The sequence below is a fragment of the Syngnathus floridae genome, chromosome 7 (genome assembly GCF_059516105.1).
Source record: "Syngnathus floridae isolate MCC-2025c chromosome 7, RoL_Sflo_1.0, whole genome shotgun sequence".
NCBI classification, from domain to species: Eukaryota; Metazoa; Chordata; class Actinopteri; order Syngnathiformes; family Syngnathidae; genus Syngnathus; species Syngnathus floridae.
The window spans coordinates 9,087,093-9,100,729 of record NC_142419.1 but is presented as its reverse complement, the minus strand read 5'-3'; the positions used below and the strand labels follow the sequence as shown (position 1 = coordinate 9,100,729).

At 39.7% G+C, this 13,637-nt stretch overlaps 2 protein-coding genes across 6 annotated transcripts in view; both read left to right on the top strand.

Moving 5' to 3' along the window:
- The window catches only part of clmpb (CXADR like membrane protein b), a 61,881-nt gene extending 53,835 nt beyond the window's left edge, over positions 1-8,046 (top strand). Inside the window, exons 5-7 of the mRNA XM_088381634.1 lie at positions 438-560; positions 1,064-1,205; positions 2,531-8,046. Of these exons, the coding sequence (XP_088237760.1) occupies positions 438-560; positions 1,064-1,205; positions 2,531-2,867 (602 nt within the window). The 3' untranslated portion in view covers positions 2,868-8,046. The remainder of the gene's footprint in view (positions 1-437; positions 561-1,063; positions 1,206-2,530) is intronic.
- Positions 8,047-8,724: 678 nt separating this feature from the next.
- Positions 8,725-13,637, top strand: part of gramd1bb (GRAM domain containing 1Bb) — a 76,450-nt gene continuing 71,537 nt past the window's right edge. For all 5 annotated transcript variants that reach the window (XM_088379964.1, XM_088379969.1, XM_088379968.1 and 2 more), the window contains exon 1: positions 8,725-8,947. The gene's annotated coding sequence lies outside the window, so the exon portion shown is untranslated. The remainder of the gene's footprint in view (positions 8,948-13,637) is intronic.

Sequence of the window (13,637 nt, the reverse complement as noted above, 5' to 3'; positions counted from 1 at the left end):
ATGAAGATATCTATGACACTGATATGATAGCTCATAGTCTAAGTGAATTATACATAAAAGCGTACACAGTTGAAACAAGCTAATGTCACATACTGCACATTCTGCTATTCATCCTGGAACATAATCAAACAGCATCTATGCCTCTCATTAGCGACACAAATATTTTACTGCATAAACCCAAGTGAACAGTTACTTGGGGCGAGGGGGGGGGTGATCCTGGCGTCTGTCGATCAGCTTTTTTTCCCTGGACTCTATGAATCATATATTGATTTTTCTTGAAACTCCTAGAAGTAGTCATCTATATTATAGCGATGCAAAAACTTTATTGATTGGGAATAAAACTATGAGACAAGCCTTTTAAAGCATTTCAGTGCAATAGACTTACTTGATCATGACTAAACCACTCTGTAATATGGATGTACCATTCTGCTGTCCAGATCTGAAGAACCCTGAACTGGTGACCCTAAGGAACCTCACCATGGATAGCACAGGTGTCTACAGGTGCACAGCCAGCAATGACGTTGGCGAGGAGAATTGCACCGTTGAGGTCACAATGCAGCGTGAGTGTTTGGGGCTGGGAGAGGCTTTGACTGGCAAGTCATTGCGGCATTCAGCTCACCTCCACCTGCCACACTGACTGATGGCTATTGTTTCAAAATGCAGATGGAAATACATTTATTTCTGCCTCTCTGCTTCCACACGGCCATTAAACTTCCCCAATGCACCAACACAGGAACACAGGGGACCGCATTGAACGTACTACTGGTGGTTACTGGTCACCACCTGTGCTCCATCTTTAATGTTTCCCTGTCAGATGAATACATTTGCAGAGAGGCCGGGCGGTCGGGGTTACATGTAAACAAATGGAGAGCTTGATCTGCACAAGCGAGGTGACTTCCATAGTGGTAGTAAATTGAATTTAGAAGTGCATGGCATGGTGGAATTGCTGTTGTATGATGCTGTGCACTTCTACACCACTGGTGATGGGTGCTATAAATGAGAAATTCCGGTAGATGTGCAGTTGTACCTAATGTAACTGATGGAATGTGTTGTGTGTTCGCAGATGTGAGGAATATGGGCATGGTGGCTGGCGCAGTGGTGGCAATCTCCCTGGGTGTGCTCATCATTATATTAATTATCTGGCTTGTCTTCCGAACGAAAGAGAAAAAGAAGTACGAGGAAGAGGAGACCCCAAATGAGATAAGGTTTGTCCTTTCTCCTTTTCCCAATGAGTTCTTTGTGTCTGTGTTCTAACAGACATGTGCAATAGGGAACAGCATTGGGGATGTACTGTATTTCCTCTTTGCTCTAATCAGTTAAATTCTGAAATTAATTGCGGGACGTGTCACACCTATTTATTTCCCTGCAGTAACTATCCTAGCTCATGCAGTACTATCTTGTGTTGCCGCAGACGTTATTATCGCAAAACAAAAGCAGACATTTTATCTGTAAAGTTGACATTTGCATTGAAGTGAAAGTGCTGCTGTATGCAGTGGAGACAATTCTAGGGCCTGCTAAGGGTTTACCCAAAGGATTGAGATGTGTGGAAAATAAAATAACACAACTGTGAAGTGTAGAGAAACGTACCGTTATAATATGCAAAGATATGTCATTATTATCGTTGTAATGTAATGTGATGTAATCGTATTATGTTCCGTGATGTTTTCATTCATATTTATTTACTTGCGAGCAAAATGCTATAAATTGTAGTATCTATATTGTGCACACACAGAACTAATTTGTCTTATAGACACCATCGAGCAACCTGAAGCGCATTAAAGTGAAACATAAAGTTTGTTACTCTTTCCCATAATAAACTCTTTGTAGTAAGTAAATAAACGCTTTATATGAAGAAATAGAGCAATTGTATTTGTTATGCTATATGAATCTTGCTCTTTATTGTCAATGGAGTTGTTCGAGATGTGTGCGCCTGTGGGCACCAAGTGACACTAAAGAAGAAAAAAAAATGTAAAAACACTTTTTTGTGTGTGACTGATTTGCATCGGTGTAGGTGCTCATTCAGGAATGTAACAATGAATAATGTAACACGTTAGAGGGCCAGCTCTCAGTAAATAATGCAGACAAGATGAAGCGTTTTCTATTTGTATGCCTTGTGACAAGTGGCAATGTGCTTAAAGCAGACCACAACCACTTTGGGTGTAAGGTTTATGACAAACCCCAGCTATTACTTTTGCTTTATTGATATATTTTTCGGCTTCTTAGATTCTTTTAAGAAATATGTTTTTACACGAGAGGTCTTTGACTCTCTGTGGAAAAGCCGACACTAATCCCTCATAAGCAGCTGCTCGAATGAGCTTCACAATGCGCAAAAATGCTGACGTGATGACAGTGCCTGATAAACATGACACCACGTACTGTGACCAGGCAGGCACATGCTGAGAAATAAATAGAGGAGACCCTCACTTTCCATTGTCGTTGTTTTGTCTTGCTCTGACTGATGCCTGTGCATGTACATGCAATATATTTTGACACCAGTGAATATTCTTCATGTGACTGTGTGTTTGTCCAGAGAGGATGCAGAGGCTCCCAAAGCAAAACTGGTGAAGCCCAACTCCCTGTCTTCATCCCGCTCCGGCAGCTCACGTTCAGGTGCCTCCTCTACCCAGTCGATGGTGCACAACAGCGCCCAGCGCGGCCACCGCCCCCGCCCACCTGCAGTTGCAGCGCTGAAGGAAAACGGACAACCTCCGGGCTTTCCCCAGTCCCCTCCGGCCTACACCACAGTGGTGCCGTCCAAGACCCCCGCGCCCCCTACTCCTCCCAAATTCAACTCCAGGAATACGTCTGGTCCGACACCACCGACCCTCATGGTCCCCGCCCAGACCAAGGCCTTTCAGACTGTGTAGGACTGAAAGTTAACTACTTCCCCCAGCCATGCCAGACTCCCCATCCTTAACCCTCAACCTTGCACCCCCTTCCCAAAGGCTAAGACTCTTCTATAAACAAAGAAATGCAACTAGTTAAAAGGATGTAATTAAAAATTCAATACTATAAGTCCAAAAGTACTTCTAATGAATGCATACTTAAAGGGAAAATATGAAATGCTTGTCCCCTACTCAATTACACAAAAGAAAAAAAACAAGATCAGAGACAAGACACTGTTTGTGTCTTATGACTCAAGGAAGGAAGGAAGCACTGTGTGTGGCAAACGGAAAGGACCCCCTTGCCGAGTATTTATCTAATCAAAACTTTAGGCATGTAACGGAGCAAAGGGGTAAAACGCTGAGGAAACATTCAAAGCTGAGTGATAGTAAAAGTAGCCCCCTCCTACCATGAGATGTTCAAGATGGAGACTGCAGATATTTTCTTCTCCAGCAGGAGGATGATGTCATCTTCTAGCATCAGATCCAAAACCACAGACCCCATTTGCCACCTGTGGGTTGACCCAGTTGTGCCCATTTGTGCGGACAGGCACAGTATTTCAGTGTGTCTGTGTGTGCGTGTGTATTTGTGTGTGCGTCATCAACCTCTCTCATGAGAAACTCACGAGGAACTTACTTAGACTCACTCAGCTGACTGAACAGCCAATCTGCTTTACCACCAGCAGGGCAAACTTCAGGTATAAGGATGTAGCACTCACAGTGGAGTTATATCAATGGGATCGTCACCTTTTTCTCTGGTATTGGATACCTTTACGTCTATTTAATACATGTACTAGGCCTATAAACAGACCATGTTTTTATTATAGGGAATAAGCTTCGATTAGCTCAAGTCGCATATATATTTTTCCCTTCATTTTTTTGGGGTTTCTTTTATCCGAGCTAGTGAAAGGCTGACAGATAGCTTGCTCATGAGAAGTGCCACCATTCTCATTTTTTTGGGTGGGAGAGTTTTTTTTTATTTGTTTATTTGCTGCATTTCAGAAGTGAAACCAAAATGTGTCACCATGAATGTGTGATTGATGATAAGGATGGATGTCATCATTTTCGCTCCCAGGGGGGTACTGAAATAATAGAAGGCAACTTTATTTGGGGGTGTTTGTCCTCTCTTCCCTGGTGGTATCTTCATAATCTTTTTATATAGTCCTTCATAGCTGTTGAATCTCAAAGTCTTTACTTGAGTCTTTACAAGCCCACAGTTAACTATTAACGACATCCCCTAATGTAGACCCCCCAAGAGGGCAAAGAAAACTCAAAAACCCATATGGGGAGGAATGAAGAAACCTTGAGAAGAGATTGCAGATGCTGAGAATCCCACTTCCAGGATGACCAGGCTGCACAGGATGTAGAGGCACACAGCCTGAAGGTATCCAATATTAGCTACCTGCTTTCACTCTTGTAATATGACATGAAGAAATTAATAACAAATGACCTTCATAGTGTTTTATCATTTACAATTGTACTTGCACTGTGCAATGTAACGGCACAATTTCACAGTATTGATCGGATCAGAAATAATGGACTCATAGATGAAAGCATGAAAACACACCGCCTGAGAAGTTGGAAGATGCTATGGGGCCAGAGGAGAGATGCTAGAGAACCTTCCTATGGTTGATGTAAAGACTTACAAGTAAAAGTCATCAAATCAAGAAAACAGCCTTGAAGAGAGATTTGTGAGCTTCAGCATTTGGTAATCCCCCAATTTCAGTTTCTTGCGGCCTATCCTCTCGTCTGCTTCCGGAAATCTGTCTACTCTACACCTTGCCTATCTTATCATGTTATGCTCTGAATTAGTGAAGATAACCCAAAGAAGAGACAATGTCTTAAGACATCATAGTGAGAAAGGGTCAATTAGGCCTGAGGAATGAAAAGTATGATCGCTTCAGTATGTATTGAGAGCTAAGAGTATGTATAGTCAGGATTCTGAAACCATTATAATTGAGTGGCTCAATGGCCGTCTGGCTGAATCAGCGGGTGCTGGTGTGTTATTGGTCTGCTTGCGATCAGCCATTTGCCCCTTTTGTCACATAGTCACAGAACCAGTGCAGTTTGATTGAACGTAGCTTAAATTAGAGCAAGTCGCTTTTCTATCAGTGTGCCTTTGCAACCCATTATTCCTTTTCAGGCTTTCTTTGTCCTTATCTTCAGCAATCAGCACACTGTCTCACCGACTCAGAAGGTCAATAGCGGCAAATATCAATGCCACTGCAATAAATCGCCCCGGAAAAAAAGAAGCATCCCAACGGGGTGATTTCAGAAGAGTGCAAAATATCAGTTGTTGAGAAAGTAATCCCATGCCACGAGCAATGTACTGTACATTATGTAATCAGTATTGTTTTGTATTGTACATACAGATAGATATATGCACATGATGTCATTTGATTTAATAAATTAGGGGTACTTGAGGGGATATTTGCTCCCTACACATGTAAAAGTCAAATGGAAAACCCAAAGGTGAATTCAAAACATGTTGTTTTGTGTTCTCAATCAGTGCTAGTACAGACTTTTCGCTGAACGGCAACCATTTGCCAAGAGGGTGTTGGCTGCATTTAGTATTTACACAGACTTGGATTTTTTTTTTTTTTTTAAATATTATACTCCTATGCTAAATAATTTATTCTTTGTTCACCAAGTGATAATGAAGTCTGTGCACTCTGCACAATGAATGCCATAGCAAGAACAATCTTATTTTCCCTTTAATTCTGTCTATAAAAACAACTTTTTAAACGATATCCGAGAGAAGACTTGAAGTGAAAGCAGCAAGAGCATGCACCACAACAACAAAGTGGAGACTGTGGAGTATAAAGCTGCCCTCTCCAGCGCCAAGGCAAATTAATGTTAGCATGTGTGTTTATGAGGTACAGTCGTAGAAATACAGTGTAGTGATGTGAGTGTACCTGATTTAGATAATACAAAATTTATGAGTCATTCTACTTTCAAGATTCCACTTAATGTTAGGATTTGGTACTAGTGTCTTGTAGAACTGATGTGAAAAAGGAATTTAAAATTCTAATTCAAAGATCTGGGGTGGGCTGTGCACTTTGAGTTTACATGTGGGACTTTCCATCTGACTTGCCTGTGCAGGGAGAGGGATAGATTCCTTTTATATTAAACTACAGCGGTTCATATCTGACCAGGGAAGCTAGTGTGCGTGTGTGCATGTGAGTGTGTGTACAGTGGGGGTGCGTGCATGTTAATTCAGTATAAGCCCCCGGGCCACACCCACACTCTACTGTTAGCCATTCAGCAAATGAGAGGGGATCTAGCCAGGCAAAGTAGCCTTTATTTAACAATGACATGAATGCAGACTGGCAGTATTTATTTTCATTAGGACTCAAAAGTCAATTGAAGCTGGCCTAACAAGCGGTAGCCATGTTTTCACTTGTGGGGGAGGAGTGAGTTGAGACAAGCGTGTACATAATTCATAACTGGGCTTCATGCTTTTACACTTGGCCATGGGTGCACACGCACACGAGAGAATTTTCCACAGGCAAATACTATATTAAGAAGTTTGCATGTGGACAAAGGTCTTGGGAAGTAACCTACCTCTTGGTCAATTCATCCAAGTCAGGTTGGGTTAGACTTCTCAGATGCCTGGGAATCTGACACTGCAATCCAGACTGCTTAAAAGTATCCTATTTTTAAATTCCTGAGGTCCCATCTCAAAGTCAAACACAACATTGGGGTACCACCTCAAGGATTGAGTTCTTAACCTCACACCAGACATTTTGGATGATATGCCTCCACCTTTGTGAGAACACTTTGAGGGAGGTCAAGCATTGTTAGATGATTTTCGTCCGGACAAAGAAACCTAGACATAATATGAAATTAAGTCTAGAGTCTTTACCAGAAGACTGAGTTCTGAATATTGCATGGTTTCCTGTAGATGTGTCCCAATACCTTTGTCCATATAGCTGCATTTCCACAAGCACACAAATGCTCACACGTCTGCTCCTTCAGAATCAGTTTGATGGATGAAATGTTGGGGAGTATTCATATTGATTAATAGAGGTACTGATGCAGATAATCATACCCACAGTAACAACACGCAGGCACTCGCAGAGACAGCCGATGCATTTCAACAATAGCCTGTTCTCCAAGACGTTGGCTGTCACAAGAGTCAGTCTGAGCACGGTCGAGCTGGAAATCAGGAGGAGCTACTCCTAACGCGATTGATATCGAGCCAAGGCTCACGACATTGAAATTCCCCTCCGCCGTCGATGAAAGCAACAAAAGCGGCAGCAACGGTGGAGGAGGAATAAGGGATGCAAGTCTTCCAGCTTTTAGAAGTCCTCCATGCACTTTGACTCAGGTGGCAGATTCCTGACTTCATCCCCATGTGCTGTTTGCGCTTTCTTTTAACAGATTTCCGTTATCTCAGTAGGGAAATAAATCCCACAAACATACACTCTGTATCGTCTTTTAGAACAGTATTCTATCGACACTGTATGTGTATTGTCTCATCGACACTCAAGTGTTAGGTTAACCTGTGTTGTGTGCTAGCCACAATGTTTTTATGTTTGTTTGAAGGTGTTTTATTTCTGACTTGAAGGCAGAGCGAAATCTTGCTCAGACTTTTGGGCCTTGGAATGTGATGCGTTTTCCCCAAAAAATGACGGACGGTGCTGAAGTCACCCTGGAAAAGGGATGTAAAGGGACCTGCATGTCATAAGAATCTGAGCAAAGGAATGAGAATGCTTTGCTTTGATGTATCATACCTGTATTTGGATAAGGAATTTAAAAGAATCTACAACTGTAAATACATTCACAGAAAAATTTATGAAGCTTTATTTTTGTCTTTTTTTATTTTAATTCATGTACTTTGCACTTTTGTGTGTGCTAAGCTCATCATGGGTCTGTGTGGGATGTGTGTGGTCGGCTGTTTCTCCACGACATCTTAGCTGAAGCGTCAGGAGCAGACAAGCTTGGCACAGCGTCACTTAAGGGGACTTGCAAGAAGACACTCGTTTCCTTTGGAGATCATCCATTTTTTTTCTGCAGTCGTTTGGTTTTGAGTAACCGTGCAGAATTATTTGTTTGATGACAAAACAATCCATGTAAATATCACAATTTTAAAAATGTATATTTTTACGACTTATGAGTTATTACTCTTTCATTTGCAAATAAAATATTCAATGACAACCTACTCTGATTGCTCATGTCTTCTTTTAAACATTACAATCTTACAAAAAATTCTCTATCCACAGTTTGCTTGCAAGCAAGAAAAAGGATTTTGTATATTAGCCAATCGAATTGCAGTGTGCATAACCTTGCAAGCTATCCCATGATGCAATGCACACAAGCAGCTAAATCAAAGCAGAACAAAGGTTAAACCTATATATAAAGAAACAAAGTACACATTTTATTAAAGTACAGTTCTATTTTGTTGTATGCTAGTTTTTTTCCTAAAACATTTTCACTTTTCTAAAACCATCAGGGCTGTTGTAATTTTATACTCCGCAAAAGTGATAGGAAAATGAAGCTTCAAATTTGTTTCATGAACAGTTGTATTTTTTCAAGATGGCACTGTTGACTTAAAAATTTGTTTAAGAAATTGCTTGTTATAGTGCTTTCAGCCCACTGTTGAACGGAGAGTCAAGAAGTAAAAAAATATAAAGCAAATTAAATGTCATGTTCTTTGTTTGGTTTTGATTAGGACTTTGTTTTGTTTTTCTTGTCCCTTCTGTCAGTGTTTTATATTCCTGGTGTTCTTTATATCTTGTTAGATCATTTTTTTCCACCTGTTGTCATTAGGCCCGCCCCTTGTGTCTTCCAATCAGCTCCCTCAGCCACTTGTCTTGTTCAGGTTTTCCTCATTGTCTCATCATTTTGTCTGTATTTATGCTGCCTTCACGTGCTATGAGAAAGATGATAATCTCCCCTAGTGAAGTGGAAAGTGCATTGTGATAAAGTGCTTTTGTTGTTGTAGTTAACAACATGGAAACATGGCAGACCCAGAGTTTACCGTCACCTGCTACTTAGGTAAAACAATATTGGACCTCTTAATTCATCTGCAACTGCAGGAAGAGGATGCAGCGAAACAGACGGTAAATATACACCTATGCTATAATTTTATGGTTTTTTAAACATGGCAACAAGATGTTATCACAATTATGTATGCCACAGCACCATGGAGGCCACAAATTAAAGCAGTAAAGAACACTTAACAATGCTATTCTTTATCATTCACGACACTTTCACTACTCCCTGCCATGTTGAAAGGTCAAAGTTGATCTCATCTCCGCAGCTCATTTCTCAAAAATGTTTTCCAGCTTTTCAGTGGAAATTATGACACGAGTGGGTGGGTGTTCATGTGCATTTTTGACGTTGGTTTTTGGTATTTACTTATTTACCCGAGTTCGTAAAGGCAGCTATAGTTCCCCCCTTTCTATTTAGTCTTTGTTGGGTCCTCTGTTTTGTGAGTCGTGTGCTAGCCTATGTGCTTTGTTCTGTCCTTGTCAGGCTTCATTTTATGCTCCCCAATTGTGTTCAAATCTGTTTTGCTAGTGTTTACTTTGACACTTTGTTGCCTGTTGTTTTGATCTTCTGTTTCTATAGTCTTTCCATGATCCGTTGATCAGTAGTGCCTAGTCTCTGTTGTTTTCCTTTAAATTAAATCAATTTTTATTTGAACCTCATCCCCGCTTCCTTGCTTTTCTGCACTTGGGTCCTCCATTCCCCCGCTTTGTGACATCATGATGTTTTTCCATCGGTACTCTCGCTCTCCAGCAAATGTTTATCATTCTGTATCACAGCCGTTCGTGGGTTTAATGTGTTAAAGCCACATCAAAATTTCATGGGATAAAAACATGTCTTAAATGCTATAGCAGAATTTGGAGGTCAAATTGTATGACCACTAATATTATCAAAGTTGTCTGTGTGTCATAATGGTGCTCATTTCAGTGATCATCAGTGTTTTGGATGTAGTTCATTGTGTCATTTGTATGCTTTACACTTGGTGTACAGTTTAATGGCGGCATTTGCTTTTCCCTTTATTTCCAAATCTGAACAGTTACTGAACGTTATTGTAGATTTTTATTGACGGAGCTCATGACTAAATGTACACTATTTATGATGCATAAATGTTCTCTGAATAGCTTTTACAATATACAATAATACTCCATTGGAGATTACATTTATCGTTTCATGAGTGAAGCCTGTTGTAGGTGCCTTAATATTAAAAACAAACTGTTTTCCTGATACTAGAATGGTTCAATCACATCTAGCATCAGCTGTCAAACTCCTAAAAATGATTTAAAATAAAGTTAATTATTCTTTTTTGTCTGGTGGAGGGACGTCCTATGCTATGAGACTCGTTGTTGGCTCTTTGGGTGAATGGACTCAGCAGTGCATGAGACTTTGCTTACAGTTCCCTCTAGTGGAACCGGCTGATGCAAATAGCACTGCTAGGCTTGCCATTTACCTTCTGCTTTTATCCCTATGAACTTGGATGGTAAGACAACTTCTATAACCAGTTTTTAAAATAATTACATTAAGTAAAATGAAGTTCATTTGAAGACTTAATTGGTGGAAATCATATGCTGGCCTTTGCTTTGTTTTATTTCCTGCAACTGAACTCATGTGAATATGTTGATTGACACATTAATAACAAAAGCTCTTTGTTTAAAGATTCCTTTTCTACATAATTTATTTTCTAATCTGATGGTCCATTGTCCTCCAAGCATTGAAATGGAATAGTCGCCCTTGGTGTGCGATGAGTCCCTGTGACTCGTGTCGTCAGTATATCTCACTCTCTGACAATTTATCCAATTATGGCGTTGCCATGAATCCATAGAGAAAAGTTAATAGCATGCTATTTTTTGACATTTATTCACTGAAGCACTTCCACTTTAAATCTTTGAGTTTTCTTTGCACTTGACGAGCAATACGTCTGTTCTCTCTGGCTTAAATTGTAAAACCAGCTATCATTCTGACATGCGCCTAATTCAAGAAAGCATTCATCCATCCATTTTTTTTTTTTTTGCACTAGTTGTCATTAGCTCATCCCAGCCAAGAAGCAAGATAGGCTAAACTAAAGTCTGGTTGCCTGCTATTTGTATGTCACATGGAAACAGCCATTCTCAGTCACATTTACTTCTATAGATATTGATATTTAGCAGTTCTGCGTAATTCCTCATTGATTGATGTCAGCTTGAAAAACATAAGTTCTGTCGAGGAAGAAAAAGTATGCTAAAGTAATGCTTAGTCTACACCAACACAACAAAAACAAAGACATGTTCGAAGCTTCCTCTGTATGTTATCAGAATAGGAAATAATGTAGGTTGTCGGCTGTAACCGTCCATATCAAATTCATTTCGCAGGTGAATAGCATTGCAGATGTAACGTTTTGGATCACAAGTGCAGTGGGCCTAAGAGTGGGTGAACACACAATTTAGCACTTGGTGTGTGTATGGTGTACTTGAGTCTGGAGATGACCTACATAGCACAAGTCTGCTGTCGTAGCTGAACTGACCTGTGAGCGGCCACAGGTTGTCACAGGGTGTAAAATAGAAGGTAACATATCTTATTTTTGCAGCTGTATCAAATGAAGTTGTTGATGAATTTGTAATTTTAACACCAAGCGCAACTCACCTTGGTTAATCAATCTTTGATAACCAGCAGTGACCGTGCATCATTTTAAATTAGATTACAGCATGTCATTTAATTTGTTTGATGTTATACGGGGAGCTCTGATTTGACTCTTGCAGTGAGTTGTGTATATTTGAGCGTTCTGCACAGGACAAGGTTAGGTTGGGCCCACGCTGTCCTATGCTGATTGCCTCTACAAATGGATGATGGTCTCAGTGGAGGCAGGAGTGCTTCATGGAGTGAAAACTGCTTCCCTAGCACCTCACCAAGACTGAAACAGAGAACTGGGAAAGTGTTCAATCTTACAAGGCAATGTTTTTGCTCCTACATATAAAAGGCAGAAACAAAACGTCCCTTTGAGCTCTACAAAAATAGGAGTGACTGTTACTAATTAGGCCACATTTGATCTGGCAATTAAATGGTTTAAAAAAAAAAAAAAACTCTGGTTTGTAACTGCAGCTGACGTTTCTCTTGTATGTGTACCAGTATATGGCGGCGTGAATGCTGTGTATGCATGAGCACACTAATGAGGACTCAAGTCAAAGTAGTCCAATTCAATGAGAAAGCTCCAGATCTCAGTTGAGGAATTGATCTTTTTATCATCCCTGCAAAAGCTCTGATCACCAACATGCTGGGAAAGAAAGCCTGATGATGCATTTCCAGTCTTCCAGCGTCTTGGATTGTTTGAAAAAAACTTTTACAAAAAGTGTTTAACAGAAAATCCGATGATAAATGTGGTTTTAACTTTTTTGCTACTCGCTTGTTTCGAAGATAAAAATAGAAGAACAACGATGTGGGTGGTATTGACTGACATTGTCACTAGTAGCAGACATGGCACAAACGTTGAAAAGTCTTTATCAAGTGAAAGCAGGGCTGGGCACTCAAGAAAATTAGACGTTCTAACTGTAAGAAAGCTCGGTGCGCTGACAACTTCTCTCAATGTAACCTGAGTTTATATACTGTAAGACATCAGGTCTATATGACAGAATAAAGGTTGACATAACAGGACAAAGCATATAAGGGAAATGGCAACTAATACATTATGGAATCAGGCTTATGACACAATGAACTTATGACAAAAGGATAAAGCACAAAGGATCAGCAACTTTATAAAGACTGATCCATCAAGATACGACAAGTCGCCGACGGCCCGAATCACAACACATTAGGCCTATTACATGGAGCAGTCTTAAATGTATTTTGCTATGGAAATTACATATACTGTATAAACAACAGTTGCATTCAAAATCTACCATTATAAAATTTGAAGTCATATTCATATTCATATATGCTACATTAGGTTATGTCACTTCCATAATATCAGGATGTAATATCCAGGTTGCTGTTATTTTTATTAGATTGTTTATGTTGTTGTAGACAATTTTAAACAACATATTTCTTGGAAAAAATCTCAATGTTGTAGCAATTGATAGTACTGTTGTAGAATTGATGAGAGTTGAAATCTTTAATCTTAATGTTTTTCAATTGTATTGCATTCCATAATATTTGAAAAAGCAAAAGACATCAGGTATAAGGTTGTATATGTTATGTCCCAATTACATCTTTGTGGACCTATGTACTTGTTTATGGTCTTCCATTTTGATTTTATTATGCCGCAAATTCATTTCTGTTTAATATTACAGTTTCAGTTTAATCTGCTGTTTTCTCAACAAACTAGTAATTGGCCTGGCTTTCGGTGACAGTGTAGGAAATCAAGCTGATAAGCCACAGAGGCAGTTAAGCCCTTTGCAACATAATTAGATTCATATAATCCAAACAACAAAAGACATAATCCTGTTTGAATTTACAGAGTTCTCTTGGCGTTTAACTGGCAGACCAGTTAACAAAATGCAGTCAGAGAGATTATAAAACTGATCCTTTTATTGGATCGCAAATCACAAGTTATTCCGCATTATGTTATGCCATATGTCATAGTGAGGCCCTGAGTGTGTGTGCTCATGTGCACGCATGTGCCTGTGTATGCATTATCACTTGATAGTAATGATAATAATAATAATCAATCATCATATGCTAATGGGAATTGATTTTCATTAGATTAATGAATTAAATAGTCTTCCTGCAGTTAGTGAAAACATTGTAGCAGATTCAGATATACGGAAAAGGATTAGGGCCAGTGCAGTAAAAAAA